At 35.7% G+C, this 19,975-nt stretch overlaps 1 protein-coding gene and 1 long non-coding RNA gene across 2 annotated transcripts in view; one reads left to right on the top strand and one right to left on the bottom strand.

Moving 5' to 3' along the window:
• LOC307010858 (CUB and sushi domain-containing protein 1) overlaps positions 1–19,975 on the bottom strand; it is a 605,591-nt gene that overhangs the window by 188,291 nt on the left and 397,325 nt on the right. The window contains exons 10-12 of the mRNA XM_079635929.1: positions 12,334–12,455; positions 5,654–5,757; positions 5,315–5,427 (exon numbers count right to left, since the gene is read on the bottom strand). Coding sequence (XP_079492055.1) covers positions 5,315–5,427; positions 5,654–5,757; positions 12,334–12,455 — 339 coding nt within the window. The remainder of the gene's footprint in view (positions 1–5,314; positions 5,428–5,653; positions 5,758–12,333; positions 12,456–19,975) is intronic.
• On the top strand, positions 2,924–4,188 carry LOC307010859. The gene is made up of 2 exons (XR_013800290.1): positions 2,924–3,302; positions 3,961–4,188. It is a non-coding gene; the product is annotated as an uncharacterized lncRNA (long non-coding RNA).

The raw sequence follows: 19,975 nt of genomic DNA, 5'->3' as shown, positions 1-19,975 counted from the left end.
GTGAACCGATTACACACCCTGCCTAACAATATGTAAGAAATATAGCCTCAACATACAACCCTCTACAATGCGAGTGAATCACTCGCATATGCAACCAAATTTCATGAGATGCAACTAAAAAAATGCAGAGCACATGCACTGTCCCGGAGCAGTGCTGCGTTGTCACGATAGTTTAAACTTTATTATTTGCACACGTTTTTAAGCCTTGCCAATTTCAACATTCAAGCGCAAGAAGACGTGAAAGAGAACTTGCTCGCGCTGTGTGAGAAGTGTTGTGTGCGCAAACTGCACATCTGAAGCAAGCGTCCAGAAAGCCGCGTCTGAAACCATGTGAATACTAAATAAGCCCTCTTTCACATATTGTTATGCTTAAACGGACACTTTCACACAGAATAGTAATAATATTCCTGCTATACAATGCTCTTGACTAAATAACTTGTGTAAATGTACTTATTAATTACTTATTAGTATTAATTTAGTTTATACAGTGATGACTATGCAGTGTTATTTTACAGTTGATTAGGTGAATTTATTCCATTTCTGTACCTAATCTACCTAATCTGTATCTAACTACTGTTAGATCTGCCTGTAAAACCTGAAAAGCACTTATTTAATTAACATCTTTGTTCTATTGTGTTTATTTGTGCTATTGCTTGCAGTTTGATTGTTGATGTTTTAATTTTCTAAAAGTCTCAAAAATGTCAATTGACCTTTATATTTTCTCCTTCCATTTAAAAGTTGATAAACATATTTTTGTTGTTATCCTAATATGATTATTGTTTGTTGCATTTTTATTTTTTGCATTTAACATTGTTTTTTTTTCATGCTATCAGACCAGAACTTCAGCACATTTTTGAGTAGTGAGAACTACTAAGATAAGGCTGTAAATCTCCATGAAGTGTTTGGAGTGCAGTATAAAACAGCAGTGACAAACGAACAGTGACAAACGAAAGAGTTCAGTTTTATGTGCACAACTGTGGTGTCAGCTAAGCAGCAAGTGCTCTATTGACCCAGCCAGACGATAATCTACAGTGGATGAGTTTCCCAATTGCGGCAAAAATCCACAGCCTCTACAAGGTGTTAAGATCATGCCTAATACCTTAGGAATTAGTGCAAGAAACCACAAGAATGGTAGGCTATCGTGTTAGGGCTGCTAACTCCTCATGACCGAGAAGCAAACAGCTTTTACAAGGAACAATGTTACATAACGCACAGAAAGGCAACTGGGAACATTAACAGCTATAGAAATGCTCCGTTAAACATTCACATATATTTTTGTATGGGGTCTGTTAACACACCATTAAGCTAATGTGTTTACCTGCCTTAAGCTCTGGACCAAACAAATCTATTATGTGTCCTATTGACAAAAATGTCACATTTGCCAGGACAAGTCATTGTGTTCCTTAGACACTGGCAACAACGACTAATAAATTACTTGAAATAGCTATGAACGGAAAAGCACTTATATGAAATTTTCTGTGCAATTAAGTGTAAAATAGTTTTCCAAAGCTCAGTTTTGATTGGGTTCTTTGGTAATTACTCAAGCATTATCTTATTTAAAATCTATTAAATGGAGGGATTTTGATGGTTATTTCCATCCTGGATATTTCCTTCACCTGCAAATAGTGTTTGAGCCTGTGGACCTTCAGGAGCATTGTTTATGGCAACAACCAAAACTTTAAAATGGCTGTAAAAACTAAAGTTCAAGTTTTGACACAAGAAAAAAAAAAAAAAAAAAAAAAGCAGCAGTTGAGGCACAAATAAAACTAAATGCTGAATCTAATAGCAAACAGTAGTTCTTTACTAAAAACAAACTCAGAAAAAACACTTCTCGAATTCTCAGACTACAAAAACACAGCGAACAGAGATCGGACAAAGAACATAAACAAAGGCAGACCAATAAAGAAAACAAGAAACACGTGTTGCAAATTATTCAAACAACAAATCACCATAGAAACAAATGCAAACAAAGGAAACGGAAAAAGAAAATAGCGCAAAACCCACTTAAAGTCTAACTAAACTAAACTCAACCGCAGACAAAATGTGACAGTTTTCTGAAGCCATGCAATAGTTTTGTGAGGAGAACAGAAATTAAATTAAAATGATTCAATACTGACAATTAGAAATTATAAACAAATAAAAAAAAAAAGATTTAAGAGTTGCATTGGAGAGGAAGATTTAAATTTGTCAATGTGCAAAGACTGAATTCCAGTTTATCGGTTTGAAATGAAACATGTAAATAATGACTGATTTTCATTTTGGGAAAACTATTCATTCAACTCTTTAGAGGTTTGGGTTTAATCATCCACTATAAAATGAGGCTTTGGTCTGTCTGAAGAAGCTCATTGTTGGTGACCACAGTTTCTGTACAATTTATCATTTCTGTTGAGGGGAAAACAATCCTTTGCCAATCTAAGAACTTTTAAATTAGCGTATGAAATGATGAATTTGATATCTACACAGCCTCAAACAAAGTGTCCCACCAGTGTGTCCCGGTGGAAATGTTGTCAAACATGACAACGTGACTAGAAGCACAAGTGTGAAATTGGGTTTACACAAAGTTAATTGGGTTTGTGTCATTGTGCTGGGCTATCCAGACAGTGAGAATTGCTCAATTGTGAGGTTACAGTTCAGAGTGAAGATCGGCTAGGGAAAAACTCTATTTCAAGGTATTAACCCTTCAAAGTCGACTGACGCTCTAGAGCGTCAAAGTGCGCACCCCTGACATATCTATTAATAACTTCGGAATGGATTAAGGTATTAACTGACTTTTTTTTTTATGAAAAAGCTGACATTCGTCTGCATAGACAGTGTTGACTTTCGCGAATGATAAGCCTTCCGTATTTTAGTGCAAATCTATAGCATTTTACCGCAAAACAAGGAAATTGTACTTTATTCTATCTAATGATATAAATGCTGTTGGTGTGTGTGAACCAATCACAGATCTGTGTGTGAACCAATCACAGACCAAAAACAAAAAATGACGTTGTCAGATGGGCTAGGAACGTAAAAAAGGGGAGGGGTTTGAAATCAATTCCACCTGTGATTCCCGGATTGTTTGCTGACGCAACTTTTTTATACACGGTCTTTGGACGCGCACATTTGGAGATATATCAGATACGCTTATTTGTACTTGGCAAGATTATTTTCAAAGAAAACATGGCACAACGAAGATTCTCTGCCGAGCAAGTTGCTGAAATGCTTTTTGCCGACAGCGATGAGAGTGAGAATGGATCTGATCCAGATCGGTTTGATTCGGAGGAAGAGGATCAAATCTTGGACGGAATCGATCCATTTGAGGAGTAAGTATTATGAATGCTATATTGCTGATAATATATTGTCTAATATATATTGTATCGTTTTTTTAGTAGAATTATTTTATTTTAGCTTTTCAGAAATAACGGAGCAGTAATCAAATAATGTGTGCCATCAAATAATGTGTGCGTTTTGGCCGCATGTAACGTTAGTCCATCTTCATTTATAAGCTATTTCGTTTACTTTGCTTGTCTATTTTATTGTAATGTTTTTTAGGGAAATTTTATTGTAGTTTTTCAGAAATAATGGTGCAGTAAGCCTTATCTAAGGCCTGTACTATTTGTCTACATGGGAGGGGGTTTGGTTGGGTTAGACATTGTATTTACTCTGTGCATTTTATTGTAATGTTTTTTAGGTAAAATTTTATTGTAGCTTTTTAGAAATAATGGTGCAGTAAGCCTTATATAAGGCCTGTACTATGTGTCTACATGGGAGGGGGTTTGGTTGGTTTAGACATTGTATTTACTCTGTGCATATAATACTATGATGAAGGCTCCAGTAATAATTTTGTAGTTAGAAGTCCTATGACTTGGATGTAAAAAATGCACACATGATGGCTAGCTAATCTTTATTTCATTATAAGAAAGGTTGTACAACTTTTGATATGTGGGAATCTAAACTAATGACAAAATCTGTGTGTTTTAGTCTAAATCTGGAAACCACAGAGCAGCCGAGTACATCTGCTGAACCCAGGACCCCGACCGCTAGCCCTTTTCCACCCAGCACCGCTTCTGCTCCTCCTGCAGCCAATATATTTTTTCACCCAATTTTTTTTGCAGGTGTTCTAAAACCTTTGAGGAATAAATATTTGTTGTAAAATCCTTTATTAATTTATGTTTAATATTTTTATATAATAAAAACAAAAATATTTAACTTCTGTTTTTGTGTTTCTTGATGATATATCACTTTAGAACACATACAAGTGTCTCAAGAAGTGTGTTGTCAATGCATCCACATTGTAGCTGAGAATCTATAGAATCCAGAAATATGTCTCTCTTCACTCTGCTATGAATATTGACCATTCCAGAAGCCAAAATGTCAACATAGTGCCAGGCGGACTTAAAACCCCTTAGACTTTGAAGGGTTAAACAGCACGCTTTGGAAAAACAAGTTAGGGGGTAAAAAAAAATAAAAAAAAGGAAGAAACAAAATGGATAAACACAAAACAACAGGACTACTTAATCATGTTAAATTCAATGAAAGTTGTCTCATTATATTTAAGGAAATCTACTACATACTAAAAATAATTATATATACCATTTAAATCAGAAAATAAACTAACCTTTAGAAAAATGTGAAACTGAAAACAGTTATGACAATGAATTAGAAAAACTGAACTATTTCTAGGTCTAGTTGGTGACATTGATCATGCAAATTCTTTTGTTTAAAAGGTCAGATTTTTGAAACACTCAAATTCAAAAACACACCAAATTCTAAGAAATTCTTTTTTTTTTACATTTTAGATGTATTTATTTCAAATCATCATATTGATTATATAATTTTTAAAAATGTATTAAATTATAAATGAATGCAAAATAGAAAGAGTTCAGATCTTGAGCAACATGTTTACTTGTGTCAATTAATAGCATAATAAATGGCTGTGGTTGTAGCAATTTTTATCAGTTTATCTGTGCATATGTAAATCCATGCCTCAATGTATTCTCATATCTGACTTGCTTTGATGCTATTCTCCTGCAGGGTAAACGGCAGGTAGAATATTTCACGCAAGCGTTTCAAACATGTCGGCGCAGCACATACGCTGCTCCATTTGCCTTCGATTTGCATATCCGTTTAGAAACTGGCACGCTTTAACAACCGAAAGTCACCAAGTCAAACCTTTTCACTGTAAAAATAATAAATAACACTTATATTTCTTGGAAAATACAAAAAGGGTGACCGTTTACAGTCCTGTTTCATCACTCTTATAGAGGGTGGAAATGACCATATGAAAGAGAAAAGCAGCAGGTGTGCATGGTTTCCAAACCTTACAATGACATACCTTCATATACAGCCTTAAAACCTTGCGATCCGATCGTGTCATCGGACTGCAAATGGAGCCACATCTGGTTGCTCATGCTCACAATCAAATCGGGCACGCTGGATCCTGTGAGACTGGAATAGAGGCACACAATCTAATTTTATTCTTTCATTTACGTATTCATATGCAGCCATGAAAGCTTAGACATAAACCCAGAGCCTATTTGATGTAGTGGTTGATCTTGAAAGGAAATAATAAACTGTTATTCCATGGAGCATAGGAGAAGGTATGGAGGCATTTGTGAATAGAAGCACATGCATGTTCATAGTTTAAAATAAGAGACCTTTTTTCTCTACTCACACATAAAGCACTCTTCGAGCATCACCTATCTTCCCTCCGTCACCCACTGTTAACGTATCGTACGCTCGCTCAAGGTCAAACTCTTCAAAAGCTAGCTTGATGACCTACAGGGATAAAGGAGAGGTCATGACAAACACCACAGACCGAAAAGCCCGGAGGACAATGAGGCTGACTCAGAGAATGATCATATTAAATGGAAGCAGAAGAAGCAAAGCAGGTCAGCCATCGCTCTGAATTCTTTTCCATGGCTATAGGTATGTGAGGCTGATTGCAGGAGCGGCGATTAAAGTGTAATTAAATAATTTTGTTTCATTTAAGACGTGAGATTTTGAGAAGTTCTGCCATGTAAGGTGCAAAGCCTGAGGAAACGGGATGCATGTTCATTTGATGTGAGCACAGAAAGAAAATTGGATTCAAGGAGAGATTGCTGTAAGGAGAGAAAAAAAAAAAATCAAGCTTAATTAGGACAACCCTATTATCAACATCCCCGTATTTTATTTTTTATTTTTTTAAATGGGCCATTAAGAGCCATTATTCTCATCTATATTCTGTCCCATCTTTAAATGTGATTGGTGCATTTTTTTTCTAGTCTATCTTAAAGAGAGAGAAAAAAGACAATTTTGTCCTCATTTACTCCCCCTCATGTACCAAACCCGTATGTCTTTCTTTCTTCAGCGGAACACTAAAGGAGATGTTATGCAGAATGACAGCCTCAGTCACCGTTCGCTTTCAATGCATTTTTTTCTCCTCTATACAATGAAAGTGAGAGGGGATTGAGACTGTCATTCAGTCTTTTGTGTTCCACAGAAGAAGAAAAGAAATTGGACATAAGTAGGTAAAATATAATTTGTACTACCCCTTTAATATGCAGACAAATAAGTAAGCCATTTGTAGGTTGTTTTACCCAAAAAAAACACACACAAAAACACATTATGGCTCTAAGCATCCCATCCAGGGGTGTGCTTCCTGTACAATTTAACTCGCTGCTTAACCACCGTAGTGCAATGCATCATTAAGACAAATTAACTAGCTAGTCACTACTGTTTCCTGAAAACGTAGTAAACATGGCTGCAAATCGGTCGTTTGAACCATGTTCTAACACACCCCTGACCGGCAGAGCAACAATGCTCAATCATTACTCATGTGTGTGATGGTAAATAAGCAAGACTGGAAGAGATATCGATTGTCGGTGCTGTCTTTAAGCGAACGTAAAGTTGAGAAAGAAATCGGATGCGTTTCATTATATTGGTTCTGTGCATTCTGACGTGCGTTCGTTCATTAGTTCCGTGAATTTACCGACTGCAGCCTAAAAATAACTAATTGTCAAACAACAAATCAACACACAACTTTAACATCTATAATTAATTTTTACAGTGAACACTATGCATGCAGTTTAATTACAATATGTATATTATTACATTTCTGTACCTGAAGACTACTGTTAGACCTAACTATATATAACTGTTCTATAGTATTTATCTATGTTTTAATTTGTGTTATTATTTGTGTCTGTTCATTTGCCTTTAATAATGTTCGATTGGCGGCTATCCACATCACGCTATTAGGGAGGATGATATTATTTAGCAAATCAGAGGACATTGAGGAGCTATCTGCCTCTCATTCCAACTTCCTACTTGAAAAAGTCCAATAGAATTCCACTTCATGTTGAACTTCTAACTTAGAAATGCTCCTGTCTGTGGATATCTGTACGCCAAATGCTAGATCCGTAGCCTTGTGCATCCTATGTGCAATTTGGTTGCTATGACATTTCTTTGTTGACATTCAAACACCTGCTAAGCTAACAATGCTGTTGGCCTTTCGCTGCTTTATACAACATCTTTTGTTATTGAAATGCCTTTACGGTCGGTGAAGTATGAATATCCCAAATGTGACTTTGAATGTTATGCAATTTTAGTCTAACAAATGATAGTGAAGTGACTAACACTGGATACAGCACCTTTAATTCAGTATAATTAAAAATGATAACTGTTTGGTAATTCAGTTGTTCAAATATCTAGAATGTGTGCAATTCTTTTTATAAAAACATCAGATTAATGCCCTTTACATTATTGTGGTGGTAATGTGATTTATTCTAATATTAAAAGGGTAATTCTGATGTTAGATTCTGATCAGTTTATATCATTCCAACTTTTTCAACTGTATTCAAAGGGGTGCAGACAGTATTTGTAACATAGTATTTGATTTATCTCACTAATAATACATTTATTTAACAACAGTTTCAGTACAGTGACACATGTACAAAGAAGTCATATTATTGTTATATGATTGGTACAGTGTCTAGGGTCACTAATTTGTTTGTCAGTGGCAAAGAACAAGCAGGTTGGCTGCATCAGTTTGGAAAGAAAGGAATGATTCAGCAACACTGAGGAAATCTTGACAAGCAATCTGTATAAAATGTCAGTGCTGATACAGAGTCGTTTGGCGAGGCCTTAGACGAGAAGTCTAAAATACAGGCTTTTAAATTATCCTGTCAAAAGTAAGGAATCTTGTTTTTCTTTTCTTTTTTACAGAAGACTTAGCAAGAGGATAAAAACAGCACTCATGGTCTACATAAACACAATCAGAGAGTGACATGACATATTAGTGATTTTCCCCTGAACCATCTTGAAAGAATTATTGATTTCTTTATTTTATACAAAATTGAAAAAGCCTGACAGCAGCCTCAATGACTGAGTTTGAGAGAGGACGGCTCAGATGCTATTCAGAAATTGCTAAATGGTGTAGTTTTCTTGAGCATTTTCATTCACACAGGAGAAAAAAACGTGAGAAAGTATGAGTTTATAAATCACAATCAATGTTATAACAACCAAGAAAGTGTGCATGTGTGTGTACGTACGTGCGTGTGTGTCTGTGCCATGTACACATGATGTTGCTACTACGCAGACCAACAAACAATGACTCCAAAATGTATGAATGATTATAAACTATTTGGGTCCATATTTCACGTTGATTTGGCAGAAATAGTGAGAAATAAATAAATAAAAATTTTATTGGACATTGTTTTTTTTTACTTGTAATTAACGCAATTACTTAATAAGACAACTTCACCTTCCATATCAAATAAGCAAGTTGTTGTTGTTGTTTTTCTGCACTCATACTGATTTCTAACTGCCTTCTCAAGACAAGTCATTTGATTTCAGAAATATCATTTTCACCACAGATACTATGCATACCTGAAAACTTTTTTGAAGCCTCCCAATAACCCTTAACCTCTACATCTATGAAAGTTTTATTTTCTAGTAAATGGTGAGACTTGTCGGTAAATGAACAATACACATTATCCAGGTCAGATCAACTTGCCAAAATGCTGGTTTGTAAGCAGACTGATATGTATTACCGAAATGTGAAATGGCCTTAACTCTAGGTTATCAGCATTCACAGGATGTTGTGGAACAACCTTCTTGTCTCTGACCATATGCTATGACAGAGACAAAGATCAAGACTGCATTTTTATGACCTTTTGAGGTCTTAACAACCTGTTCTGAGCAGAGTAAATATTTAAATAAATAATGTCTGCACATCCAATAGAATCTTTACTATCCTATGGGGCCATGGGTGAAGATTTTTAAAAGGCAGCGAAGAGACCCAACTGACATTAGCAGGTCACATGACAACAAAAACATGACCAATGTGGAAAAATTCAGTCACACTTTATAAAATAATAGTTAGGTATAACGTATATTGTGTACAAATGTTCATGTTGTATTGCAAAAGAAAATGTGCTGCTACTGACGTGGAATACGGATGAGGTTAGGGACAGGTTTGGTTTTATGTTTGGGTTTAAGGGTGTGTGTTCGACTTCGGCTGCAGATTCACTGACCGCAGATAAAGCAGATTAGATGTAATATTTGTCAGATAAACAGAAGTCTAAATTGTACATACAGCAACCAAAGTTTATACAGTCTCAGTATGCACAAAAACAAAGTGCAACATGAGCCTATACTATTTAAATGGAAAAAGTCAGTCTATATTTGTAACCAATTGTATTGTGATAAATATTACAGAATATAACTTTAAGATTACATGAAAAGTTTTTACAAAACATGTATTTGTGAGCATTAATGAAGGTGTCAGAATAAATCAAATTGTGTTGTCTGTTAAATAGGGATAACTGAACAAATATTTTGAATTTTATTTTAAAATCAAAATGTATAAATAAATATTTTTTTTAAACTTGCATTTTTACAACACTATGCTGTAAGTGTGTTTTCTCGGGTAATCAAAAGTTCTGTGTGTCATGTACAAGTGCAATGGCCGCAAGTATGGGTATTGGGACTGGCCAACCTATTTATTATGTCACATAATAAGTCACATTACTGCTGATATCTGATCATGTGATTTACTAAATTAATTATATAACTGAGGAATCCCTGAGGACGGTGTACGCTGAAATGCAGAGAGCTATCTTAACTTTTTGTATGTAGCCATGTGACAATTAAGGCTTTTAAATTAATAAGACCATGGCTATTTAAATCTAATCTTATATAACTTTCTTCTTATTATTCTTCTTAGTATTATTATTTTACTATTTTACTTTAAAATACCTTTAAACACAGTGGCATAATACACTTGCCAGTCCTGTGTGAAGTTGTAAATAAATTTGCTAACTAAAGTGGCTAACTGAATATTTGTATATAAAAGCATAAAAATACATTGCACACAAATATTGAAATAAATATTCATTGTAATTAATTCTGGTATAGACTATCATTGAAGGATCCAGGTGATGCTGGCTTTGAATTTGGTCAAAAGAAACTACCATTCTGAAGAAACTCTATGTTTGTTTATGACGCCTTAAATGCAGTCAGCTAGAGAGACAGCAGGCTTTGGAACAGAGCGTTTCGGTTCAGCAAAAGCAGGAAAAAAAATGCACAATGTGAGATAAATTAAAGTCACATCTTTTCATCATAAGATCAAAGCGAAAACATGTGGCCAGGAGTAAAAATATACTGGTTGTGACATGGCAGGGATTTTATGCATACGATAGTCAAGTCTGTTTATGATGGTCGCCAACAGGTACTTCAATTTACTGGCATGTCACTAAGATTTTACAGTAGTCTATCATCTGTATGACTAATTATACACATCCAGTTCCAGAGGGATGGATTTTATACATCAAATGTTTTTTAGTTGTTTTTGTTTCCTACAGCAGTGCAGGATCTGAATGTTTAACAAATTCAGCTGCTCGCGAAAACTATAGTTTGCTGCAGAATTTCATGGATACTAAGACCAAAAATCAGTTTTAGAAAGTAAATGACCGCAAACCAAGATACATTATATGTTCAAAAACATGCATCAGGGTTGGAATTAAGGCTCCAAAACAATAAGGGCTCCAAAAAAAAAAAAAAAATGTATTGTATTCCCTTTATCTGAGAAACCAACATTTCAACCAAACACGGTTGCCAAGCTTATTATAAAAATAATCAAGGGAAGTTTTTAACACTAAAAGAACACAAGGAATAATTCATAAGAATATAAAATATATTCAAATATAAAAACATAATAATAAATATTTCTATCTACTATATTGTTTTACTCAAGTGGCTAATATATCTGTAGGGTGATGGAATTTAATCCTTAAATCAGAATTTATTCAAATATTTTCTACACGTTCACAAAATTCTATCGCGATTTAGATTTTTAAATCAGAGATGTGATACATATATTGCAAACATTCACTACCATTCAAAAGTTCGGGGGTCAGTAAGATTTCCGTTTGTTTGTTTGTTTCAGTAAATACTTTCGTTCAGCAATTATGCATTCAATTCATCAAATGGGATAATAAAACTTTTTATTTCAAATAAATGCTGCTCTTACTTAAAATACTTTCTATTCATCAATCAGTCACAGTTTTAACAAAAAAAAAAACATAGTTTTCAACATTGATAATATTAAGAAATGTTTCTTGAGCACCAAATCAGCATATTATAATGAATTCTGAAGGTTAATGTGGCATCACAGGAATAAATGACATTTTCAAACTGCAATACTATTTCACAATATTACTGTTTCTACTGTACATGAGAGACTTCTTTCATACTTGGTGTTTCATCCAGCCCTAAGCACAAAGCTAAATATCTCAAATGTAAACAGTGTTATAATGTTACATCATTTGACAGTAATTTCAAGATCCGCGAGTAAACTCAATAAGGTAACACACAAAAATGTCCAACATTAAAATCTGCCAAAGAAAGATGCAAAGCATGGGGAGCAGGATAGCTCCTTTTTACTCTAATGCTATTTTGACTGTCTTAGTTTGGTCTCGATTTAGTAACAAAAGCATGAGTCACTCTCATGGTGTGTGTTGAGTTCATGCTGGATTGTATTAACTGTCACTCTTGCCACAGAGCTGAAGATGTGTGGCTGAACATAATCAATTCTGGAGAAGCAGTAATAGCCAGAGACAACCAGGGCAAGAGGTTGACAATTATGCAAACACTGTGGACTGCAATGCAAATGTCCTCACAAATTATCTTTAAGATTATTTTTGACATTTATGCAAGGTCCCATTCAATTATGTCTTGGAGGCTATTTAAAAGCATATCATGTTTTGTTTTGGCAGATTAAAAATGAACCATAAGCGTGTTTTGTGGAATTGTATACTCATATGACTTGGAGTCAGCCTTAGGTCTCAATTTAGATTTAAATTACAAACGTACCTTCTCTGGATCCACCGCTGTTATGACCCACACGCAGTGTGCGTTATTCTCATACTGGACGGGATAATTTGGAGATGTTATGATGCCTTTGGGGCCCCGCAGATTAGAGCCACAGGTCCTAGCTGTTGAGAGGGGTAAACAGTACAACAAAGAGTATGTCAATTTAACAATTGTCATGTGTTTTGTAGTCATAGCTGTTGCTGTTGAACGGAATGCAACACACTATGAGTTATATGACAAAATATTTTTACAAACATATAATCATCAGTAGAAATAAATGGAATATAACCAGAATGCCATCACTACAGCTTTGTCAGATGCCCAGAGAAGCTTTTTAGGAAAAAGGAAGACATGTTTAGTTCACAGAAGGCAATCTCTGCGATGGTAATGCACAACGATGAGTACATAGTATACTGTAAGTGCATAGCGCATATGCATTATTTGGGACGCAACTACTATATGTGTGCTTTTAGAAGTATTGTGTTTTTTACTTCGCAAAATGCTAATGGTAAACTCAGTCACAGCTAACAATTGGTTACAGTAGAGTTGGTATTTTGCTATACTAAGAAATAGGGGTGTGCCCGAAGCCGAATACCTTATTCGGAAAGCCACGGATAATGGCTTCAAAACTAATAATGAATAATTCTGCCGAATAATATTCGCCTGAGGCTGTCTCAGTCACTCCTTGTGTTTACTGGATAACAGGTGAGCCCGGGGAAAGCGCGATATTATATATAAACCTCCAAAAATCTCTATGCAATAATGATTTTGTGAAGTGAATGAGTGTAAACGCTATGAATGAAATGTGTGCAAATCAAATAACCGTGTTGCCGTTTTCTCTCAGAAAACAGTTTGGCAGTAAATTAACTAAAATACTACATCATACATGTTCTACTATCTATTTGATATGCATATTTAAATTGATTAAACCTTGTACGATATGATACACAAATGAATGGTGTAAGCACAGCAAGACCGCAAATCAAACAGCTGTTCCGAATAGTCTGACAAGAATAGTCTTGTAATCAGCTAACATACAAATACAGTTTCTACTACCTGTAGATAATGAATATGTATCTTAATATAATCTAGTTAAATGTTTTATACTTTGTATATGATACAAGTACATATTTATCTGTCTCACTCTCTCTCGGAGACGCCATTTATGCAGGTATATTCTTTATAATTTAGTAAGTTTTTTCCTTTTTTTCTTTCAACTTTCGTGTTCTCTAATAAGCTATTTATTGAGTCAGACTCCTCTTTTTTAGGTTGTATTACAATGTGTAGCCTGTGTATAGTATTTGTGATGATTCCAACCTGTGTTCCCCTGTCTTGTGTGTTCCTGGACTTATGTTATTTCCTGTCTTGCTCCATGTTTTGCAGTTCCTTGCTATGTTGATTAGTTTCCCCAGGTGTTTCTTATTAGCCACGCCCCCTTGTTATCCTGTTAAGCTTGTCTGCCTGTGTATATATAGCCCTTTGTTTCACTTGTTCTCTATCAGGCGTTGGATGGACATACCATGGTTTAGTGTGTTGCCTCCTGTTCTGTGTTTTTTCACCAGTTACTTTGTGTTTGCACTTTGATAAATCTAACCTGCACGTGGATCCACTTCCCAGCCTGCTGTTTTGCCTGTTTCAAATGTGACAGTATTTTAATTTAAATATTTGATACATTTTAATTTTAGTTTAATATATTAAAACCATTTAAATAAATAGTCATAATAAAAAATAGCCTATTATTTTATCACTTATTTAAGGCATATGTGTTCAGTAAAAAAAACATATATGTAAAACCATAGCCAAGTTAAAGCCCCATTCCACTTCCGGTTTTATCCAAATACAGATACGAATAATTTTTATATTGTTGCAGATATAGATACAGATGTTGGCTCCGCTGCACACCCCTACTAAGAAAGCGGTAATTCGATAACCGTAAACATAATTATTTAAGAATTAGATTTTTTTGTATTGAATTGATTAGAATTAAATATATATATAGGCTATATGAAATGTCCCTTGCTTAACCCATTTTTCCCACTGAGCTTGTCATATTGTATTATGGGATTGCCTTGCCTTATCCATGCAAGGCTGCCTTAAAATTTTGCCAACACCAGGTGTCTTAGAAGGCATGCAGCTTATAATGCTGCCTACCTTTGAGAACAGTCTGAGTTGAAAAGTGCGCCTACGATGCCTGAAATGCTTCCTACGTACACCGCTCACTAGGTTTTCGAATAGATATTTCCATCCCGCCCCACACTAAAAACACTTCCTTTGAACACATCCAGCTCTCAGGACATGAGCTAATCTATTTAAGGTCATGCCTCAGAATAACTTGACTCAATCATTGACAAATTCAGGGTATTTTTTCCAACCCTATACTGTGCCAGGGTATTAACTGCTGCTCCCTTGTGTTTAGTCAGGGATTTTCTTTGACAGCTTAAAAGAGCAGCCCTGCTCCATTACTGTGGCTTCACTGGCTTCTCCACAGGGTACTAAGGAAGATTTGGATAGGTAGAGATGTGAAGAGATTACGTAGCAGGTATTCTCAAACAGGGAAATTGCTGGGTTCTTTACTGCAGTTTCATTTTACTGTGTGAAAATGAGTTCAGAATGTTTTCCAACCAAACACACAGACAGTTATCGTCTCAGAAACATCAACCACCAAACTAGAATTTCCTGAAGGAAATAGGAGTGCTTGCAATGCAGCAAAAGAACAGCATTAAAGTTTAGGGAAGTTTTAGGTTAAGGTTTTAGCTATAGCAACAAAGATAAAATATATGCAAGGAAAACATAACTGCATATCACTATAAAAACATATTTTTATACTTGGGAAATCTTTAAGTGTAAAGTTTCCAAAAATAATAATAATAATAATTTGATACACCTAAGCATGATATTATCTCCTAAACAGAGTATGAAGTTTCTGTATACAGGCTTAAATGGCTCAGGCTTAATCAACTACTATTTTTAATAGTCAGGGGTTTGGGGGAAGAAGAAAAAAAGTAACAGAATGTTTTACTAATATGAGTACTGTGCTGCTTTGCAATCACTGTCATAAATATAGCGATTTATTTTAAGGTTTCCTTTTGCAGAGCGTACTGTTTGAAATCAACATAGATGGAGTCACGCTCACCTTTGAACAGGAACCTATAAATTTGAGTCTGTGGTTAAAGATGAGCTTTCAAAACATGAATAGCTGTGATGTGTCTGGCATGTACAACGACCACTTTCATGGTCTGTATACTTGCAAATTGGTGTTATAAGTGCAACTTAATTATCAAAGTAGCATAAAGTGATCAGATTGAGCTTCTCTTTCATTTACAGGTACTCTATAATTAACTCGAAACATCTCTTGAGATTCTCTGTAAGACCACCTCTAAGACGAAAAACAACAGCGAATTACTAGATCACAAGGATAAAGGGTCTTTAACTTCTTGTTTTATACCATCACTCTCTTAACATATCGCAGGAAGAAGGAAAGGAAGGCATTTAAGGCTCGTCTTTAAAAAGGTTACTTGGCACTGCTGAAACAAAAAGTGTCTGGATCAATCAGTGATCGGCGAGAATTGTGCGAGGAAATTGTCAAACATGGTTACTCTTCCGTCTGCCGCTCTGACACACTGCCTTATTTCATTTTGATTAATGTCATTTGGAGGCCTGTGTCCTCTATGCCTTTCAAAACAGCCACACTCCAGGTCTCATCTTAAGGGTACATCTAGCCGCATGACCGCGTAAATCTAGCTGCATGAGATAAGGTTTTTGGTTTTTAATTCAAAACATTACTTTCTTTTATTATGAAGATGGCTGAATTGCATCAACCTTTTTGTATTCCTCAGGTCTTATGGTGTATTGAAGTCATGTCAGAATTACCATAACTATGAGATCACGAGTATTAAAACCTCTACTCATATTATATAGCTGATGTTACCTGATGAATTATGCTCTCATAGTAGAGAATCATATATATTTAAATTAATGTAGCAGCCTGATGTATTTTCCTGACATCAACAACTATCGTTAATAAACAATTTTTACATAAAATATATTACATTGTAAAATGCCTCATTAAAGTGTAACCTCGCCAATTTTCAAACCGCTTTGTATTGTTAATATGTCAATAGTAGGCCTATAAGTAAATTAACAATGTTTACTCGTTCTCCATGTAATCTGGACCGACAAATTCACGTTTATTCACTTTTGACACTTTTGTGAAAAACAGTTACTGACTTAAACCCCGGTTCCCTGAAATGAGGGAACGAGACATTGCATCAGCTGTTGTTACTATGGGAAAACACCTTTCTTCTAGAAATAATGAAGCCTGAATGAATCATGCCAATGGCGTTCAAGCCCACAAAACTGGCGTGGCTCCTATATAACATGGCGCTGAATGGCATTTCCTCAGAATCTTTCGACTGAATAAGCCAGTCACAAAAACCCTGAGCAAAAGTTACATGGCATGAATGCAACGTCTCATTTCAGGGTACCGAGGTCAAGTCAATAACCGGAGATGTTCCCTTTCAATATTGGTTTCTCAATGTTGCATCATCTGATGATGCTATGGGGAACGTGATCCAATCACAGCAAGTTATTGCTAAGTGTGCTCAGCAAAGCAACACCTCTTGTGTTGACATTCCCCTTGTAGCACGCGCAAGTGATGATTCTCTGTCAACCAATCAACGTTCTGCAGTGAGTCTAGCTCCACCCTTTAGGTACAAGACTACTGTGCTAAGTACCCCAACGGAAGGGTCCCAAAAAAGTGGTACGGTCCAGTTCGGTATTTTGGTACCATTCAGAACTTCTGAGAATAGAAACGGAAATAATTGTGTACCGCTGTACTGCGTACAATCAAGGGTGATTCAACGGAGAAAAGAGGCTTCAAACTTGCAGATTTGAAGGAGAAAAATTCGGAGGAAATGCTGTTCAGCGCAGTGTTACATAGTGTATAGCAGTGGTGGGCCGTCAGGGCCAGCAAGGCCTTCTCTGCTGGCCTAAACACTATGAGAATCACTAACTTGCACTTTAATATATTTTTTTTATGAATGAGTATTAAATTATTCCCAATAGTCCGTTCTCATAATTTCATAGCTTTTCTCTTGGTTGCGCTGCTTCCAGTAGTGTATATTTATTTTAGTGCTTTTATCCAATCATATTTCAGTCATCATGTGTTGCCAGGGTCAAATATATCTGCCTCGAGGCCTTCAGAATCGATAGTGCAGGCGCCTGTAGCTTAAATTAATGGCAATGAAACTGTTGCTTTAACCAATCAGATAATCGGTCAGATTTAATCAGCCAATCAGATATCGAGTTGATTGCACCGGGGCCATCTAGCAGGCATACAATAACGTAAGCATTTTCACGCCCTTTGATTGGATGGTCAGAGCGTGCCGAGCGTGCCGTGTACTATTATTACTGGTAGTCAGAGCTAGCTAACCGCATCTGTTGCGAACTGTGTAAACTAAAATACCTGTAGATTTAATAGTTTTTCAACCCACAAATTAATGTTTATTTCCTTCCTCGACCACCAGCAGGTTCAAATCTACCGGGAAAAAATCCCTTATCCAGCTTACGCAGAGTCTCGGAACTCTATCGATCTGTCCCGGGTAAAAACAGAACAGACTGTAATGTAAAGTTATACCAGGACTGATTTTGAAGTCAAAAGTCCCGCTGATCTCAATGATATCGTTCAAAAATGTGTGTGAGAGCTTGTGTCGGCATGTTTTGCGGTGTTTTCCCTGTTTAACGTTACTGCTTCTATCGAGCAGACACTCTCAGCAATAAAGCGAATTAAAACTTATGACAGAAATACGACGGGACAGACTCGACTTTCAGCACATTAACCTCGATGGTGATAGAAAAGGTTGTTGGGACTGAAAAGCACAGACAATCTGTACAACCAAGTAATTCAAGTCTTTTTGAGGAAATAAATTAGGATGGATTTTGTGTAAAAAAAATCAGTTTTGGAGAGTATGTCCAAAAAATCATTATAATGCATTTTTTGCCCCTGTTTTTGTCCGTGCTGAATATGATTTTCTTCCTAATTTTTCTTGTAAATTCATGATCGAAACAACTTATTTTTTTCAAACATTAATACTATAGCCATTGAAGGATAAGACAGGGATGAGGATCCGTTTCTGAATTTATAATCGGAACGCAAGAACCACTGTACACAAAAGCCGAACTCACTCGCTCGTTTCTCTCTACCCAGCCTTTCGCGAACTCACCGCATTAACCCTATATCTGCCGGTGTAAAATAAAAACAGGAATTTCATGTGCGTGCGCTGCTACACTATTAAAAGTTATTAATTCAGGGTGGACATCACTGAAGGCCTAGGTGTGAAATGCACGGCCCGCCACTGGTGTATAGCGTACAGTGTTGCAACCCCAGATTCATGCGCTTGAACGCCATTGGCTATTGCCAAGGGAATAGCGGGATTCAATCAAGCTTCAGTATTTCTAGGAAAAAGGTGTTTCCCCATAGAATCATCAGATTACGCAACATTGAGAGACTAATATTGAAAGGGAACTACATATTATACTTCCAAATTCTTGCAGCCCCGCCCACGGAAAGTCAAATCAACAGAGGGCTATTAACAGAGCAGTTATTCTGAGGGTAAGTTTACAAAAAAAATTATCAAACTATGTCTACTCTTTAAACAGCGTTATGGTAAAAAAATAAAGCTAAGTCAACAGCTTTATTACCTGTATGAGAAAACACTTTACTTCGAGGTTTGGGCAGAACTGGTGGAACTGTGTTAAAATATATTCAGTTCCTGAGATATTTGGTCCCACTTATGAATATTGATTAATTCCCCATTTTGGGAGTTTCCTTGAGACAACGCGCAAACGAATATAACTGAATATATTCGTTTTATATATTCGAATATACTCCTCAAGTCGCACTTTGTTTAATGGGTTATTTTGAAAGGGTAATAAAATTTAAATGTTAATCATAAACTGCAACTGTTTACATTTTCAAAATATCTCATAGTTTGTGTAATATGATAAATCACCTGAGCTGTTTTGCCTGATTAATTACAGGCATTCAGGTAATGCAAGGATACAGCAGAGCAAATATGAGGGAATAACCTACGGTGCTAATATAGGCTAATACATTTTACATTTAATCTTTTATGTGGTTGTCCTTTTTTTAATTTTGAGGCTTTAATATTAATTTGAATAGTTTGTGTCAACAACAATGACTAAAAACAACTTCCACAAGGGTATATGCCTAATACAATGCATGTAAGCTACCCTAGTGTGATTATTCTGTCATCCTTAATTTCTTGCTCATTTTGTAGATAGCCAGTGTTATCCAACCTCCACAAGCCAACAAATAAGCCTTAAGTACCCCTTATCAACACCATATAAATAAATAAAAATTGTCTCATATTATACTGGATATTATGGATCATTAAAGTCACAAAGCTTTAACAAAGGAACATCAAAATCTTTCCGTATACCACTTTCCACATACAGTATCGTTGCGACGGAAGTGTGAATGCACCAAAATTGCACCAAAACTTTGTAACAATCTTCCTAACATTGTCCGGGAAGCAGACACACTCTGATTTATATAAAAATATTTATATAAAAGCGCTATGTAAATGAAGGTGACTTGACTTGACTGGTTTAGAATAACTGG

Source organism: Phoxinus phoxinus (genome assembly GCF_949152265.1).
Source record: "Phoxinus phoxinus genome assembly, chromosome: 14".
In the NCBI taxonomy this organism is placed as follows: Eukaryota; Metazoa; Chordata; class Actinopteri; order Cypriniformes; family Leuciscidae; genus Phoxinus; species Phoxinus phoxinus.
The sequence above is the reverse complement of the archived record's forward strand: the minus strand, read 5'-3'. Positions and strand labels throughout refer to the sequence as shown.